The 18,399-nt window shown below is 66.3% G+C and overlaps 1 protein-coding gene across 1 annotated transcript; it reads right to left on the bottom strand.

The window, feature by feature from the left end:
- Positions 1–313: 313 nt before the first annotated feature.
- SLC6A16 (solute carrier family 6 member 16) lies at positions 314–16,833 on the bottom strand. Its single transcript, XM_054015030.1, has 12 exons — positions 16,749–16,833; positions 13,463–13,891; positions 12,627–12,784; positions 12,093–12,219; positions 11,631–11,806; positions 10,622–10,732; positions 9,868–10,109; positions 9,597–9,786; positions 6,290–6,491; positions 3,916–4,075; positions 3,333–3,516; positions 314–2,415 (listed from the first exon to the last, which is right to left on the bottom strand). The coding sequence occupies exons 2-12, from the start codon at positions 13,647–13,649 to the stop codon at positions 2,125–2,127; spliced, it is 2,028 nt and encodes a 675-aa protein (XP_053871005.1). The 5' UTR covers positions 13,650–13,891; positions 16,749–16,833; the 3' UTR covers positions 314–2,124.
- Positions 16,834–18,399: the final 1,566 nt, after the last annotated feature.

Below are 18,399 nucleotides of genomic sequence, written 5' to 3'. Positions count from 1 at the left end.
CATTGCCCTGCTGGCCCGACTGAGCAGTGCCAGTGTGGGGTGCCAGGGGCCGCACAGCTGGTGCCACCCACATGCCATGGCGTATCGCCAGGGAGCAGCCAGCACCTCGGCCCCACATGACCCTAGGGTACCAGGCAGGGCCGCTGCCCCCATATCTTCCCCCCACGGCCTAGCCAGAGCTCCTCGCCTGGCTCCACCGCCGTCACCTGTGGCTCCCTGGCTCCTGCCTAGGGTGTGGCCAGGCTGGCAGAGCAGGCCAGCGCCCGCCCTCTGGTCTCTGCCCGCGGGCCCGCAATCACCACCCTGCTCGGCGTGAACAAAACATCTTTATTGTTCAGGCAAGAATAGCACCGTGAAAACAATAGTGTCAGTAACACACCCTCCCGCGCCCACCTGCTGAGGGGCTGTGGTTCCCCGTCCCCCCGTGGAATCCAGCCCATCCCTGGCCCCCGCGGGCCAGCGAGAGCTCCCACAGCGGGCAAGAGATTTCCAGATACCACCCCCCCCCCCACTGCTTAGTACCCCAGCGAGATCGCCCTGATCTGAGAAATTTACAATCTAAACAGATCAAGGAAGCGCAACCCCCATTTTAAAGATGGGGAAAACTGAGGCCCAGCAAGGCAGGGGAGCCGGTGGCCAGGGCAAGAATTGAACCCAGGAGGCCGGAGGCCTGGCCCAGCCCCCTCCCCGCACGTACCGTTGTGGCTGTTGGGTGAGTCTGGTAGTGTCTGTCAGACAGAATCTTCTCCATCCAGGGCCGGTGGGTCAGACGCAGAGAGGGGCTGAGCCCAGGCGAGCTAACGAGGCACCTTGGGGCAGGGGGACGAGGGGAATGGAGCCATGGGGGGTGGATAGATGGCGATTGGATGGTGTGAGGGATGGAGGGGGAATGGCTAGATGACAATACATTAATGCTGTGGGGCTCAGCCCCTCTGTTCTTAGCCTTGGATCCTATGGGGTGACCCCTCCCCCCGTTAGCAGGAGGGGGAATAAGACCCACCAAAATACGCCAGGACCAGCAGCATTGTGGCAACTTTCCCTTTAAAAAGAGGCCCCAGGTGTCCGACTGCCGCCCCTCCCAGTCCAGAGCAGTGCAAGGCGGGAGCCAGATCCAGCAGGGCCAGCCAGCCCCCCAGCCCCGGCTCCCCCATGGCACCGTTGCTACCATTAGTGTAGACAACAGCTGCAGCCTGGGCTTTCCCCTCCGCAGTGTGGCAGCACCGGGTGTAAATAACAACTGCCTCACCAGGCCTCCCGTCCCACGACCCTAGACTCGCCCCCATTGTACACCGTTTCCACGCACACGCTATGGGGCAGACACCGCCCCCTCCCCCCCTTCCCGGCAGGATGAACCTGCCCCTCAACCCTCATTGGCGAGACGGGCGGCAGCAGGGGGGCCCTCGGGCTGTGGCTGTCAATGGCCTGGCCCCCGACAACGAAATCTGGCCCCATATCTTGGCAGTAGACGCCCCCGTCTGCCCCAGAGGCTTAGGCACTTGTGTGGGGCCCAGCTAGGCCAGGCTTGGCACGAGTGGGGGGCTGGTGGCTCCAGCCCGCCAGCAGAGGGGTTAGTTAGCACCATGTTTCTAGAAGGCCCCAATGGCCAGGCCCTCTGGGACAGAGGACGGGACGTACACCTCAGCGGGGCACGGGCGGCACTGGGAGGAAGACAACATGGCCGCCCGCGGCCAACGCCGCGGGAACAACATGGCCGCCCCAAGTGGAGAGTGGGGGGAGGGGAAGACCCTGCACTGCAGTTGGTCTCCCCCTCACTGCCTCCTCCACTGGAGGGCAGGGGGAGAAATCCTCCTCAGTCCACCAATCAGAGGCTGCCGTGCCACACAAGTCCACCAATCGGGGGTTGCTTTGTTCTTCCTTCGCCTTATTGGTCCTTTGGCTCCACGCGCCAAGTGATCAGCGCTTCCCCCTCCACCAATCAGAGAAGGCGCCTTCTTTCGACCCACCAATAGGAGTCCTTGGCTCTCTCCCAGCTCCACCAATCGAGCCCAGTGCCCGCCCTGGGCAGGGGGGCACATACCACGGGGAGCCAGCCCCACCTACGGGGAGGGGTCACAGATGCTCCCCTCCAATGACCTTTGACCTCTACCCCCTCGTATCCCCCCATTACTTTGCCCCCCCCAGTAGGAAGGCCCCAGCCTCTTCTCCCCCCTTGGGGAGCTCCTGGGTGCGGACGGGCAGGTACCCGTTGGCCGAGCACTCGGGGTCAGCCGGGCTCTCCGCCTCCTCCTCCTCCGGCTCCACTCTGGGGGGTGCCCCCTGCTGGCGGCGCCGCGCCTGCCACTCCCACGCCAGCTGCCGGATGTAGAGCGCGGGGATGGGCAGGGTGGCCAGGACGATGAGCAAGATCAGCATGGCCAGCGCCCAGGGTGGGTACGGCACCCGCGTCTCCTCCGCCTGCGAGAGAGGCCAAGGGTCAAACCTGCCAGGGCCTATGTGCCCATCTGCCCTGGCGTCCCGGCTCCCTCCCAGCCCCGCAGGTCCCTCCGCCCCGGCGTCCCAGCTCCCCACCCAGCCCCGACCCGCGGGCTCCTCCGCCCCGGCTCCTCGCCCAGCCCCGACCCGCGGGCTCCTCCGCCCCGGCTCCCCGCCCAGCCCCGATCCACGGGCCCCTCCGCCCCAGCTCTCCGCCCAGCCCCGCAGGCCTCTCCACCCCAGCATCCCAGCTCCCCGCCCGGCCCCGACCTGCGGTCTCCTCCGCCCCGGCTCCTCGCCCAGCCCCGATCCACGGGCCCCTCCGCCCCGGCTCTCCGCCCAGCCCCACAGGCCTCTCCACCCCAGCGTCCCGGCTCCCTGCCCAGCCTCGACCCACGGGCTCCTCCACCCTGGCTCCTCGCCCAGCCCCACAGGCCCCTCCGCCCCAGCTCTCCGCCCAGCCTTGACCTGCAGGCCCTTCCGCCCCGGCATCCCGGCTCCCTGCCCAGCCCCGCAGGCCCCTCCACCGCTCCCCACTCAGCCCCGTCCGGACCCGACCCGCAGGCCCCCCCACCGCTCCCCACTCAGCCCCGTCCGGACCCGACCCGCAGGCCCCTCCACCCCAGAGTCCCAGCTCCCCGCCTGGCCTGCAGGCTCCTCCGCCCTGGCTCCCCGCCCAGACCCACCCCACGGGCCCATCTCCTCCGGGGTCCCGGCTCCCCGCCCAGACCCACCCCACGGGCCCATCTCCTCCGGGGTCCCGGCTCCCCGCCCAGACCTAACCCACGGACCCCTCTGCCCCTGCATCCTGGCTCCCCGGCCAGACCAGCCCCATGGGCCCATCCACCCCAGCATCCCAGCTCCCTGCCCAGCCCCGACCCACCCGCGGGGGGTCTCACCTGCGCCCGGTCCCAGGCCTGGTAGGTGGGGGGGCTGCGGCAGATCTGCCCCAGGCTGGCCAGCAGCAGCCCCAGCATGGCCAGCAGGCTGCCGTAACGCCACATGTAGCCGTAGAGCCGCCAGGGCCGCCAGCCCCTCCACCAGGGCCGCCAGCCCAGCATGTCCTCCACCTCCGCCAGGAACCTGCGGGGGGGCAGGGGTCAGCCGTGGGGGAGGGGGGCGAGCCTGGGGCTCCCCAACCCCCCTATGGAGCCAGGCCACAGGGGGGAGGGCAGAGGTCGGGGGGCGGGTTCAGGGCTTGGGCCCAGTGGGGATGGGGGGGTCCAGGGGAAGGGCTCCTGGGGTGGGAGGCAGGGCCCGGGAGGGGGTACCTGTGCGCCCCATAGAGCTAGGCCCCAGGGGGGAGGGAGGCACTCCAAGGGGAAGGGGCGGAGGGGGAGGGAAAGGACCCCCGGGGAGATAGGGGGGCGGGTACCTGTCCGCCCCATAGACCCAGGCCCTGGGAGGGATTGACCCCGAGGGGGGATGGGGAGGGGTGGAGGGGGAGGGAAAAGACCCCCGGGGAGGAAGGGGGGCGGGTACCTGTCTGTCCCGTAGACCCAGGCCACGGAGATGGCCTCGCAGGACACGACGGCCACCAGGGGCAGGGTGGCCGAGTAGTCGTCGAACATGGCGACAAAGTAGCTGCCCGAGCGCTGCACGAACATCAGACCCAACAGGAACCCGCCGGCGCAGCACAGCACTGGGAGGGGGGGGGGGGGAGAGAGAGAGAGAGAGCATGGGACCCCCACGTCCCCCACAGCACAGAACTGGGGGGGGGGGGGAGAGCCTGGGACCCCCACAGCACAGCCCTGGGGGACAAAGAGAGCCTGGGACCCCCACGTACCTGCGGCAGGAGAGTAGGGAGGGCTCTGGCTGGGGGTGTTGGCTCTGGGGTGGGGCTGGAGATGAAGGGTTTGGGGTGAAGGAGGCGGCTCCGGGCTGGGGGTACAGGAGTGGGTGTGGGCTCCGGGAGGGGGGCTTGTAAATATGACATAACTGGAATATGCTTAATGCAAAAGGTCTCTTGTAAGGGATCATTACAAAGGTTATAATCTACTGAATATCTTCCTCCTATTTGTATGAATGTAACATTCTTGTATCTGAAGCTAGAAATATGAAGTATAACGCCGAGGACCTACTGTCATTATGCAAAGTGTGGGCCATTAATGGTGGTTTGGAATCTTGCTGGCTCCCGTTAACCAGGACAATTGACTGTGTCTGGCTCGGTTTACCGGCCTGTGTAGGTGTAGACCAGCCCGTGGGGAATGTAGAATGATGTGATCATGTCACCTAATAGTAGAATCCATCTTTAACCTGCTGCTTTTCCATTGAGAAGGAGGGGTGGGCAGGGCCAGCTCCAGGGTTTTGGCCGCCCCAAGCAGCCAAAAAAAAAAAAAGCCACGATCGCGACCTGCGGCAGCAATTTGGCGGAAGGTCCTTCGCTCCGAGCGGGAGTAAGGGGCCGTCCGCCGAATAGCTGGACCTGCCGCCCCTCTCTGGAGTGGCCGCCCCAAGCACCTGCTTGCCAAGCTGGTGCCTGGAGCCGGCCCTGGGGGTGGGAACCCAATGAGACAAAGGATTCCCGCCTTGTGCCAAAGCTATAAAAGGGGGTGGAACAGAACAAAGGGGGCCAGTCATGTGGAATCCCCTAGTTACCACCTAAGATGCCGGCTGGAACTAACAAGGGCTGTACCCGGGGAAGGGATGGGTCCAGTCTAGGAAGGAGTCTAGTCTGTGAAAGAAACTTATTGGAACATCTCTGAGGGGGAGATTTACCTGTATTCAGTTTCTTAATGTATTAGACTTAGACTTGTGTGTTTTGTTTTATTTTGCTGGGCGACTTACTTTGTTCTGGCTGTTATTAATTGGAAACACTTAAATCCTACTTTTTATACTTCATAAAATCACTTGTGTTTATTAATTGACCCAGAGTAAGTGATTAATACCTGGGGGAGCAAACAGCTGTGCATCTCTCTCTATCAGTGTTATAGAGGGCGGACAATTTAGGAGTTTACCCTGTATAAATTTTATACAGAGTAAACAGGTTTATTTGGGGTTTGGACCCCATTGGGAGCTGGGTGTCTGGGTGCTGGAGATAGGTAACCCGCTAAGCTGTTTTCGGTTAAGTCTGCAGCTTTGGGAACGTGGTTCAGACCCTGGGTCTGGGTTGCAGCAGGCTGGCGGGTCTGGCTCAACCAGGCAGGGTTCTGGAGTCCCAAGCTGGCAGGGAAAACGGGCTCAGAGGTAACTTCAGCACGTCAGGTGACAGTCCTAAGGGGGGGGTCTCTGTGACCGAACCTGTCACAGGGTTTGGAGTGAGGGAGGAGGCTCCGGGCTGGGGCAGGGGGTTGGGGTGAGGGCTCTGGCTAGAGATGTTGGCTCTGGGGTGGGGCCAGAGATGAGGGGTTTGGGGTGCAGGAGGCTCCAGGATGGGGCAGGGGGTTGGGGTCCCGTCAGCACTTACCACAGCTCCCAGAAGCGGCCATCAGGTCCCTGCAGTCCCTGGGCACTCGGGCGGCCAGGGAGGCTCCTTGTGCTGCCCCTGTGCCCACAGGCGTCGCCCCCGTAGCTCCCTGTTCCCATCGCGATTCCTGGCCAATGGGAGCTGCGGAGCCGGCACTGGCGATGGGGGCCACGCGCAGAGCCGCCCGGGCGCCTTGGGGCTGCAGGGATCTGGTGGCTGCTTCCAGGAGCCGCAGGGAGCGAGTCTTAGCCCCGCTGCCCGGATTATGAACGCCCCGATCGGCCGTGAACACCGGACCCCTAGCAGCTCTAGGGCAGAGACAGCCTGGGACCCCCACGTCCCTCCTGCAGCACTGGGGGGGCAGAGCCTGGCACCCCAGAAATCTTCCCCCATGTGCGCAGTCATGCAGGTCCCCCCGGGATCCCCTCGCAGGCCCCGCCCCCGCCGTACCGGTGAAGACGGTGGCACGGCGCTGCAGGGGGGGGTAGCGGTCCAGCAGGGGGGTGAGGATGCCCTGCATGTTGCCCAGCATGGTGCTCAATCCCAGGTTCAACAGCATGAGGAAGAAGAGGATGGACCAGAACAGGGAGGCCGGGAACAGGGTCATGGCCTCCGTGAAGGTGATGAAGGCCAGGCCGGTGCCCTCCACGCCCTGCGGGGGAGAGATGGAGACCGGGTCAGGCAGTGGCTACACGGGGACCCCTCACCCGCTGCTACGACGCAGCTCCTCTGGGGTGGGGTGCCAGAGCTGGGTATATGGGCCCCCCCTGGGTCCGGGTGCAAGGGCAGGGTACACGGGGACCCCTCACGCGGTGCAGGGATGTGGCCCCCATGGGGTGGGGCATGGGGCTGGGTATATAGAATCGTAGGACTGGAAGGGACCTCGAGAGGTCGTCTAGTCCACTCCCCTGCACTCACGGCAGGACTAAATATTATCTAGACCGTCCCTGACAAGGGTTTGTCCAACCTGCTCTTAACAATCCCCAACAGCGGGGATTTCACCACCTCCCTCGGCAATTTATTCCAGCGCTTCACCACCGACAGTCAGGACGTTTTTCCTAATGTCCAACCTAAACCACCCTGACTGCAATTTAAACCCATTGCTTCTTGTCCGATCCTCAGAGGTTAACGAGAACAATTTTCTCCCTCTTCCTTGTAACAACCTTTTCTGCACTTGCAAACTGTTCTCCCGTCCCCTCTCCGGCTTCTCTTCTCCACACTAAACAAACCCCGTTTTTGCAATCTTCCCCCATAGCTCATGTTCATCATTTTTGTTGCTCTTCTCTGGACTTTCTCCAGTTTGTCCACATCTTTCCTGAAACGTGGCGCCCAGAACCGGACACAATACGCCAGTTGAGGCTAATCAGAGCGGAAGAATGACTTCTCGTCTCTGGCTTACAACACTCCTCTGATTCACCCCAGAATGATGTTCGGTTTTTTGCGCGTTACCCTGTTGACTCCTATTTAGCTTGTGATCCAGGATGACCCCCAGATCCCTTTCCGCAGGACTCCTTCCTAGGCCATCACTTCCCATTGTGTGTGCGCGACTGATTGTTGCTTCCGAAGTGGGGTACTTTGCATTTGTCCTGATTGAATTTCATCCTATTTACTTCAGACCATTTCTCCAGTTCGTTCAGATCATTTTGAATTTTAATCCTATCCTCCAAAGCACTTGCAGCCCCTCCCAGTTTGGTATCGTCCGCAAACTTTACCAGTGTCCTCTCTGTGCCATTATCTAAATCATTGCTGAAGATATTGAACAGAACCAGACCCAGAACCAATCCCTGCGGGACCCCACTCGTTACATCCTTCCAGCAGGACTGTGAACCCGATAACCATCCTCTGGGAATGATTTTCCAATCAGTTTTGCACCCACTTTATAGTAGCTCCATCTAGGTTGTATTTCCCTAGTTTGTTTATGAGAAGGTCATGTGAGACAGTATCAAAAACCTTACTAAAGTCAAGATTTACCACGTCTACTGCTTCCCCCTATCCACAAGGCTTGTTACCCTGTCAAAGAAAGCTATCATGGTGGTTTGACACGATTTGTTCTTGACAAATCCATGCTGACTGTTACTTATCACCTCATTATCTTCTAGGTGTTTGCAAATGGATTGCTTAATTATTTGCTCTATTGTCTTTCCAGGGACAGAAGTTAAGCTGACTGGTCTGTAATTCCCCGGACTGTCCTTATACCCCTTTTTATAGATGGGCACTAGATTTGCCCTTTTCCAGTCTTCTGGAATGTCTCCCGTCTTCCATGACTTCTCAGAGATAATCGCTCCAATATCTCCTCAGATAGTTCCCTGAGAATTCTAGGATGCATTTCACCAGGCCTGGTGATTTGAAGACATCTAACTTGGCTGCACTTGCGAGTTACAGCGCAATAAAGCAGCCCCGGGCGCCCTAGCGCTCTCCCCAGCCACGCTGGCAAGGCACGTAGAGCGCTCTGACTCTACGGCTACAGCGCTGCTGGTACTCCACCTCGGCGAGTGGAATAACGTTTACTGCGCCCCCGCTGGAGCGCCGCAGTGCCAGTGTGAAAGGGGTGTTGCATTACTGCGCTGTGATCGGCCTCTGGAAACGTCCCATAATCCCCTTAAATCACGTGGCCGCTCGTGTCATTGTTGTGAAATGGGCTGCAGGAATGCGGAAATGCCCTTTCAAAGCGCCGTTTCGGAGAAGCCGGCTGCTTATCAGCCCCGAGAAAAAGCAACCGTTTCCGGTTTGCTTTGAGTGAGTGAGAGAGGGGTGTGAGGGGCATCTGAACTTACAAGACAGCCTGCTGACACACTCAGCATCCCCAAAACCCACTCTCTCTCCCCCCACATACACACAACACACTCCCTGTTGCACTCCACCCCACCCCCACCCCATTTGAAAAGCACATTGCAGTCACTTGCATGCTGGGATAGCTGCCCATAATGCACCGCTCCCAATGCCGCTGCAAGTGCCGCCAACGTGGCCACGCCAGCGCGCTTGCAGCTGTCCGTGTGGACAGATTGCAGTGCTTTCCCTACTGCGCTCTCCGAAGGCGGGTTTAACTCAAAGCGCTCGACATCTGCAAGTGTAGCCATGCCCTGAGTCATTTTTGACTTGTTCTTTCCCTATTTTAGAGTCTGATCCTACCTCATGCGCTACGTCAGACGTCCAATCGCCACCAACCTTCTTAGTGAAAACCGAAACATAGAAGTCATTAAGCACCTCTGCCATTTCCACGTTTTTGGTTATCGTCTTTCACCCCTCGTTGAGTAACGGGCCTACCCTGTCCTTGGGCTTCCTCTTGCTTCTAATGTATTTGTAAAATGTTCTCGTTACCCTTTATGTCTCTAGCTAGTCTGATCTCGGTTTGTGCCTCGGCCTTTCGAATTTTGTCCCTACACACTTATTTGTTTATATTCATCCTTTGTAATTTGACCGAGTTTCCACTTTTTGTAGGACTCTTTTTTGAGTTTTAGATCATGGACAATCTCCTGGTTAAGCCGGGGTGGTCTCTCGCCAGACTTTCTGTCTTTCTGACGCAGGGGGATAGTTTGCTCTTGTGCCCTTAATAACATCTCCTGGAAAAACTGCCAACTGTCTTCAATTGTTTTTCCCCTTCGACTTGCTTCCCATGGGATTTTACCTACCAATTCCCTGAGTTTGCTACAGTCTGCCTTCTTGAAATCCCAGGTCGGGGCACCGGGGCTGGGTACACGGGGCCCTCTCCCGGGTCGGGGCGCGGGGCACACGGGGACCCTCCCCAGTCCCTGGGCACCTTGTTCATCTCGTCCTCCAGCCGGCAGTCGGTGACACCGTGTCCCTGCAGCGCCGTGCCCAGCTCGGCGGGCAGCCTGTGGTACCAGGTGCTGTACTGCGGTGGGGATAGTGCCGCCGGGTCCAGGGTGGGCAGCTCCAGGGTGGGCAGAGCCCCGGTCCCCAGCAGCTGGGCCAGCAGCTCCATGTTCCTGGGGACGGACGGAGGGGAGAGGCCGGGTCAGCGTGTGCCGGGCGCAGGAGAGGGGTGATGGGCGCGGGAGACGGCTCACCTTGCCACGCAGGCCCTGGCGATGGTGGTGGCCCGGAAGCCCAGCACAGCGAAGACGACCAGCGTGGCCAGCAGCGAGGTGAGGAAGTTGATGCCGGCCACCAGCAGCCCGTCGGCGTGGCAGTCGTTGTGCCGTGGGTTGTAGCTGGAGTAGGCGATGACGCTCCCGAAGCCCAGCCCCAGCGAGAAGAAGACCTGGGTGGCCGCCTGGCGCCAGACCTGCATGTCGCCCCAGACTGCCAGCTGCGGGCAGCCGGGCGTGAGTCACGGGACGGGCACCTGCAGCCCCGGGTGGGGGGTCCCGGCGCTCCAGCCCCGGGGAGAGTGGGGGGCTGATCCTGGTGCTCCAGCCCCGGAGGGGAGTGGGGGGCCCCGATCTGGCTGCGGAGGGGGGGCTGGCACTCGTACCAGGGGATTCCAGCCAGGGGGACCTGATCCGGCCCGGGGAGGCTGGGGCTTGTGCCGGGGGGGACCTGTCTGGGGATGGGGGGCCTGGCGCTTATGCTGGGAGTGCCTGATCCGGCTGGGAGGGTGGGGCTGGCGCTTGTGCCAGGGATTCCAGCCGGGGGGGACCCGATCCAGCCGGGGGAGGCTGGCGCTCGTGCCAAGGAGATCTGGCAGGAGGTGGGGGGACTGGGGCTCGGGCCGGGGGATCCAGCCAGAGGTTGTAGGGGGGGGGGGGGGGGGAAACTGGGACCCAGCCGGGGCTGGGACGAGTACCCGATCCGGCCTGGGGGGCCCATCCCCGCTCTCACCTGGGGGGTGAACATGATGCGGACGCCGTCGGCCGCCCCGTCCAGCAGCAGCCCCTGCACCAGGAAGCACAGCAGCACCACGTAGGGGAAGAGGGAGCTGAAATACAGCACCTGGGGGGGCAGGGGGCAGTGAGGGGGGGCTCTCACCCTGCACCCCAACAGCCCCCCCAGCTCACCCCACCCCGAAACCTCCCACACCCGGAGGGGGAAGGTTATGTGTTAGCCCCTCCCAACCCGCCACAGCATCTGGGCCTGACCCCCTGCCCACCCCAGACAGACGGGGTGGGGGGTAATGAGGAGGGTGGGAGTGGGGTGGGGGAGGGATCGGTGGGAGGTGATGGGAGGAGGAGCAGTGGGGGTGGCAGTGGGCCAGTGGGGGCGGCAGCGGGCTGGAGGGGGCAGCGGGGGCAGTGGGCCGCGGGGGGGGGGGGGGGGGGCGCTGGGGACAGCAGTAGGCCGCGGGGGGGCAGCGGGCTGTGGGGGAGCTGGGGGCGGCAGCGGGCTGGGGGGGTGGCAGCGGGGGCAATAGGCCGCAGGGGAGCTGGGGGGCTGGGGACGGCAGTAGGCCGGGGGTGGCAGCAGGAGCAGTGGGCCGCGGGGGAGCTGGGGGCAGCAGTAGGCCGGGGGGGGCAGCGGGGGCAGTGGGCCGTGGGGGAGCTGGGGGGCTGGGGGCGGCAGTAGGCCAGTGGGGGAGCAGCGGGGGCAGTGGGCCGCGGGGGAGCTGGGGGCGGCAGTAGGCCGGGGAGGGGGCAGCGGGGGCAGTGGGCCGCGGGGGAGCTGGGGGGCTGGGGGTGGCAGTAGGCCGGGGGGTGGCAGCGGGGGCAGTGGGCCGCGGGGGGGTTGGGGAGCTGGGGGGCGGCAGTAGGCCGGGGGATGGCAGCGGGGGCAGTGGGCCGCGGGAGGGTTGGGGGGCTGGGGGCGGCAGTGGGCCAGGGGGGTGGCAGCGGGGGCAGTGGCCGCGGGGGGGCTGGGGGCGGCAGTGGGCACCGGCGGGGGGGGCCGAGCTCACCTTGCCCGAGGACTTGATGCCCCGGATGAGGGCGCCGCAGACCAGGACCCAGGCGCCCAGCAGGCAGCCGGCCAGGGCCCAGTTCACCCCCCCGCTGACACCGATCGACTCGCTCACGTCCAGCGCCTTCCGGTACCAGAAGTAGGTGGTGGGGGAGCTCTGGGCACATTCGGGTTCTGCCAACAGAGAGCCCAGCCGGGTCAGAACCGGGCAGCGCCCCCCCGCCCGTCCCCCCACGGCCCAGCCGGGTCAGAACCGGGCAGCGTCCCCCGCCCGTCCCCCCACGGCCCAGCCGGGTCAGAACCGGGCAGCGCCCCCCGCCCGTCCCCCCACGGCCCAGCCGGGTCAGAACCGGGCAGTGCCCCCCGCCCGTCCCCCCACGGCCCAGCCGGGTCAGAACCAGGCAGCAGAGGGAGGGTGGCGCCCCCCTGTGGCAGGCGGGGGCTGGGCTGTAGCACCTACCTGGCTGGCTGTGGTTGGCACCGAGGGGGCAGCTGGCCCAGGGCAGGGTGGCGCGGAAGGAGTTACCGAGGTAGAAGAGGCTCCAGGCGATGATCACGTTGTAATAGAGAGAAACGAACCCGCAGACCTGGCATGGAGACAGGGGTGAGCCTGGCTGGGGACCCCTCGCCCGGTGCCGGGACAGGACCCCTGGGGGGGGTGTCGGAGACACGGGGACCCCTCGCCCGGTGCTGAGATGGGCCCCCGGGTGGGTGTCAGAGACACAGGGGACCCCTCGCCTGGTGCAGGGATGGGCCCCTGGGGGCAGGGACACAGGGGCCCCTTGCCTGGTGCTGAGATTGGCCTGGGGGCTGGGCACACGGGGACCCCTCCCCTGGTGCGGGGACACCCTCCCCCCCCCAGAGTGGGACAAGGGATGGGGACATGGGGACTGGGCCAGGCCCCCCAGGGGCAGGAAAACGGGAACAATAGAAACCAGCAGGAATTCTCCCGTTGGTGCTGCGAGCTTCCCCGCAGCAGTGCCCCCGCACTCACCACGCAGCTGGCGAAGCCGATGCCGACCAGGCGGGGGCTGAAGTGCTGCCAGACCCCGATGCTGCCCTGACGGATGCTCTGCCCGGCCGCCAGCTCCAGGAAGAAGAGGGGGATCCCCACCACCAGGAGGATCAGGAGGTAGAGGAGGATGAAGGCTCCTGCGGGGCGGCGACGGGGGGTGGGGGGGGTTACAAGTCTGGAGCCGCCCACAGAGACCCCTGGCTGAGCCCCTCCAGGCAAGTGGGTCCCGAGGGAGCCCAGGCGGGGCAGGCCCTGGCCTGGCTGATCGATCTCGAATCTGACCCCGGGACGCTGCCGGCTGAGCCCGGCAGACAGAGTCGCCTCCCGGCAGGGCGTGGGGGAGGGCGTTGCTGGAGGGCCTGGGGCGGGTGCTGGGCTGTGAGGGGGGTGGGGCAGATCTCTGTGTGTTGGGGCACTAGGGAGTGGGGGGTGCTGGGCAGTTGTGGTGGGACTGTGGGCAGGAGGGCACTGGGCAGGGTGGTGGCGTGCAAGGCGCTGTGCATTTGTGGCAGGGTCTGGGGGAGCACTGGGCATAGCGGGTCCAGGGGTGCTCTGGCCATAGGGAATAGGGGTGGGGGGGATCCGGTGTTGAGCAGGGGGGCGTGTGGCACGGTATGGGCCCACCGCCAAGGGGAAGGGGCACGCTGGAAGTACAGGGCCAGCCAGGCCCACAAAAGGTTAATCCGGCCCTGTTCCTGCCCCCAATTCCCCAGGCCCCCCCCCAATCCTTCAGACCCTCTCCTCTTCCCTGCCCCCCCAATCCCTTGACCCCCCCCCCCATGTTCCCAAAGCCCCCTCCGCGGCCCCCCACTCACCTCCCCCGTTCTGGTGGCATAGGTAGGGGAAGCGCCAGACGTTGCCGAGCCCCACGGAGAAGCCGACCTGCGCCAGGATGTATTCAACCTTGCTGCTCCAGGCCGGGCGGGCGGGGGGCTCCTCCGGCAGACCCCCCAGGCAGAGCTCCCCAGGGCTCGTCCCCTCCTCTGGCTTCACTTTCTCCATGGCGGGCGGGAGGGGGCCGGGGCCACGCACACTGACACGGGAACGGCCCGCACCTGAGCACTCGCTCGCACACTCATTCACACCAGCTCCCTCCAGACCCCGGGAACCGCCCACCCGCACGCAATTCCAAACACAGCTCCCCGCATGGGCACCAGACACGCACGCGTGTGCTCCACGTGCAACACCCCGCTACCCCCCGCCAATCACACTCACTCACCGGCCCCCAGAGCCCAAATGAAAACCTGCGAGAAACAAAACCAACAGACTGATCAGGACAGACGGGGCTCTTCGCACAGGCCGTGCTGGGACGCGGGTGGATCTCTGGGGTGGGGCGCGGAGGCTGGGTACACAGGGACCCCACGCCCGGCGCTGAGATGCCCCTCTGGGGTGGGGCCTGGGACTGGGTATACGGGGTCAGCGCTGCCTGCGAGGGCAGGGTGCCCCCTACTGGCCCTCCTCCGGCCCTAGGTTAACATAACAGGGCCGAATGTGCCTTGGAGACACTGGTCTCGGCCCAGCCCCCCATAACTCCCCCCATAGGGTCCATACACCCAGCCATCCCATTACCACGATCTACAGGGCCCAAACTCCTCTGGGACCAAAATCTATAGGGTCCCCACAAAGAACCCCCTGGCTCTGAAAATCTATAGGGTTCATTGGCCCAGCCCCTACACCACAGCTCTGAAAATCTATAGGGACCATATACCCACCCCACCCCCTCCCCTACTTCAGACTATCCATAGGGTCCCTCCCGCCCCTCACTAGGGCACCAGGGACGAATTCTGTTCCCATCCGGGGGGCAGTGCCAGTCCCAGCAGGGGGTCGCGCCAAGCAGAGACGCCCGGTGCCCGACTCGCACGCCCCGGCTCTGCCAGGCCTCACAAAGGGCCTCAGTGCCTGGGGCGGGGCGCTCCAGCGTATAGGTTAGCCAGAGGGCAGTGCACAATTGGGGCCGGCCGGGGCGGGGGGGCTCTTTAAATGCACAGGGCATGACGCCAAGGCAGTCTAATTGCTTTGGGGCTGGATGGGGGGGCGGGGAGCCCGGCACTGTGAGCTTCCCCACAGCAGTGCCCCCAGCTGAGGAGTCCCAGGTTCCTGTAGGCCTCCCCCACCCCAGCAAACCCGGCACAGGAGAATGGGGTCTCTCCCCACCCCATGGAGATGCCACCCACTCCCGGGATCCCATGCCAGGATCTCCGTCAGGAGTCACACCCCCAGCTCGGCCCAACCTCCCCCCGAGGCGCTGAACTGCCCCCTCCCTGCTCCAAAAGGTGCAGCAGGCGCCTCTGTTGCGGAGTGTGGGGGAGTTAGGGCCCTGCACCCCTCTTCCCGAGATTCACTGCGACTCTCAGCCAGCCAGTAAAGCAGAAGGTTTATTTAAGGACAGGAACACAGTCTCAAGCAGAGCGTGTAGGTACGACCAGACCCCCTCAATTAGGTCCCTCTGGGAGGTTCAGGGAGCTTAGACCCCAGCTTGGGGTTCCCTGCGTTGCACCACCCAGCCCCAACCGAAACTAAACTCCAAGCCCCTCCCGCTGCTCCTCTCCTTTGTTCAGTCTCCCGGGCAGAAGGTGTTAATTCTCCCCACCCCCGTTCCTGGCTCAGGTTACAGCTCAGGTAGCTTCCTTCAAGGGAAGTCCCACATCCCCACTGCAACCCCCCTGCAACATTCCCAGGTCAAATCTGCCCTGCTCCGTCACAGCCTCCATCCCTGCCTGTCAGCGCCAGCCCCAAACAGCCCCGCGCCCCACCCCAGAGCCAGCCGCATCCCAGCGCCGGGCAAGGGGGTCCCCGTATATCCAGCCCCCGCGCCCCACCCCAGACCCAGCCGCATCCCAGCGCCAGGCCAGGGGTCCCCGTATATCCAGCCCCCGCGCCCCACCCCAGAGCCAGCCGCATCCCAGCGCCGGGCGAGGGGTCCCCGTATACCCAGCCCCCGCGCCCCACCCCAGAGCCAGCCGCATCCCAGTGCCAGGCGAGGGATCCCCGTATACACAGCCCCCTCGCCCCACCCCAGAGCCAGCCGCATCCCAGTGCCGGGCGAGGGGTCCCCCTATACCCAGCCCCCACCCCACCCCAGAGCCAGCCGCATCCCCGGGGGAGGGGTCCCCGTATACCCAGCCCCCCCCCCCGCCCCAGAGCCAGCCGCATCCCAGCGCTGGGCGACGGGTCCCCGTATACCCAGCCCCCACCCCACCCCAGAGCCAGCCGCATCCCAGCGCCGGGTGAGGGGTCCCCGTATACCCAGCCCCCGCGCCCCACCCCAGAGCCAGCCGCATCCCAGCGCCCGGCGAGGGGTCCCTGTATACCCAGCCCCCGCGCCCCACCCCAGAGCCAGCCGCATCCCAGCGCCGGGCGAGGGGTCCCCGTATATCCAGCCCCCGCGCCCCACCCCAGAGCCAGCCGCATCCCAGCGCCGGGTGAGGGGTCCCCGTATACCCAGTCCCTGCGCCCCACCCCAGAGCCAGCCGCATCCCAGTGCCAGGCGAGGGATCCCCGTATACCCAGCCCCCCGCGCCCCACCCCAGAGCCAGCCGCATCCCAGTGCCAGGCGAGGGGTCCCCGTATACCCAGCCCCCACCCCACCCCAGAGCCAGCCGCATCCCAGCGCCCGGCGAGGGGTCCCCGTATACCCAGCCCCCGCGCCCCACCCCAGAGCCAGCCGCATCCCCCGGGGGAGGGTCTCAGAGGAAGAATTCGGGAGAAACATACAATATTTAAACAAGGTAATTCCATCGCGCTCGCAACCCCCCCCCCCTCGAGCCGGGGAGAGAACCCAGGAGTCCGGAGTCCCAGCCCCTCCCCCCCCAACCGCTCCGAGCCGGGGAGAGAACCCAGGAGTCCGGGGTCCCAGCCCCTCCCCCCCCAACCGCTCCGAGCCGGGGAGAGAACCCAGGAGTCCGGGGTCCCAGCCCCTCCCCCCCCAACCCCCCTCGAGCCGGGGAGAGAACCCAGGAGTCCGGGGTCCCACGCACTAGTCACCCCCTGAGCGCAGGGGGGGCGCCGGGGGGGCCGATCGGGGGGCAGCGGGGGCGGGTGTACCCACGTGCCCCAACCCCTGGCAGCCCCCCCCCAACGGCCCCCCCGCGCGGGTCCCACCTGCCGCCGGGCGGGGGGCGCGGGGCCACCGTGGCCGGTCGGGCGCCTTGCATCAGCCGGGGGCGGGGCCGGGACAGGGACAGCGTCACCCCCCCCGCCCCCCGGCTCCGCCCCCCCCGCGTCACCCCCCCGCCCCCCGGCTCCGCCCCCCCCGCGTCACCCCCCCGCCCCCCCGGCTCCGCCCCCCCCCCCGCGTCACCCCCCCGCCCCCCGGCTCCGCCCCCCCCCCCCCGCGTCACCCCCCCCGCCCCCCGGCTCCGCCCCCCCCCCCGCGTCACCCCCCGCCCCCCGGCTCCGCCCCCCCCCGCGTCACCCCCCGCCCCCCGGCTCCGCCCCCCCCGCGTCACCCCCCCCCGCCCCCCGGCTCCGCCCCCCCCCGCGTCACCCCCGGGCTGCTCTGACCGGCACTGGGCGGGGCGGGTGTAGCCGGGCCCGGCTGCGGGAGCCGTTGGAGCTTCTCGGGGCTACGGGGTCTCCCGGCGGCCCCTCCCCCCTCACACCCCGCCCCTCCCTAGCCCCCCACTGCCCCCCAGCCCCTCCCCCACCCCCTTCCCTAGCCCCCCACTGCCCCCCAGCGCCTCCCCCACCCCCCTTCCCTAGCCCCCCACTGCCCCCCAGCGCCTCCCCCACCCCCTCCCTAGCCCCCCGCTGCCCCCCAGCCCCTCCCCCACCCCCTTCCCTAGCCCCCCACTGCCCCCCAGCCCCTCCCCCACCCCCTTCCCTAGCCCCCCGCTGCCCCCCAGCCCCTCACCCACCCCCTTCCCTAGCCCCCCACTGCCCCCCCAGCCCCTCCCCCACCCCCTTCCCTAGCCCCCCACTGCCCCCCAGCGCCTCCCCCACCCCCCTTCCCTAGCCCCCCACTGCCCCCCAGCGCCTCCCCCACCCCCCTTCCCTAGCCCCCCACTGCCCCCCCAGCGCCTCCCCCGCCCCCCTTCCCTAGCCCCCCACTGCCCCCCACTGCCCCCCAGCGCCTCCCCCACCCCCTTCCCTAGCCCCCCCACTGCCCCCCAGCGCCTCCCCCGCCCCCCTTCCCTAGCCCCCCACTGCCCCCCAGCGCCTCCCCCGCCCCCCTTCCCTAGCCCCCCACTGCCCCCCAGCGCCTCCCCCACCCCCCCTTCCCTAGCCCCCCACTGCCCCCCAGCGCCTCCCCCACCCCCTTCCCTAGCCCCCCACTGCCTCCCCCACCCCCTTCCCTAGCCCCCCCACTGCCCCCCAGCGCCTCCCCCACCCCCTTCCTGCCTCCTTCTGCCTCCCAGCGCCTCCGCCCCTCCCAGCCCCCCCGCCCCCTTCCCTAGCCCCCCACTGCCCCCCAGCGCCTCCCCCACCCCCTTCCCTAGCCCCCCACTGCCCCCCAGCGCTTCCCCCACCCCCTTCCCTAGCCCCCCACTGCCCCCCAGCGCCTCCCCCACCCCCTTCCCTAGCCCCCCACTGCCCCCCAGCGCCTCCCCCACCCCCCTTCCCTGCCTCCTTCTGCCTCCCAGCGCCTCCGCCCCTCCCAGCCCCTCCCCCGCCCCCCTTCCCTAGCCCCCCACTGCCTCCCAGCCCCTCCCCCAGCCCCTTCCCTAGCCCCCCCACTGCCTCCCAGCGCCTCCCCCACCCCCTTCCCTAGCCCCCCCACTGCCTCCCAGCGCCTCCCCCACCCCCTTCCCTA

The sequence above is a fragment of the Malaclemys terrapin genome (assembly GCF_027887155.1).
Source record: "Malaclemys terrapin pileata isolate rMalTer1 chromosome 20 unlocalized genomic scaffold, rMalTer1.hap1 SUPER_20_unloc_3, whole genome shotgun sequence".
NCBI lineage: Eukaryota > Metazoa > Chordata > Testudines > Emydidae > Malaclemys > Malaclemys terrapin.
Note: the sequence above shows the minus strand (reverse complement) of the source record. Positions and strands in the feature narration are given on the sequence as shown.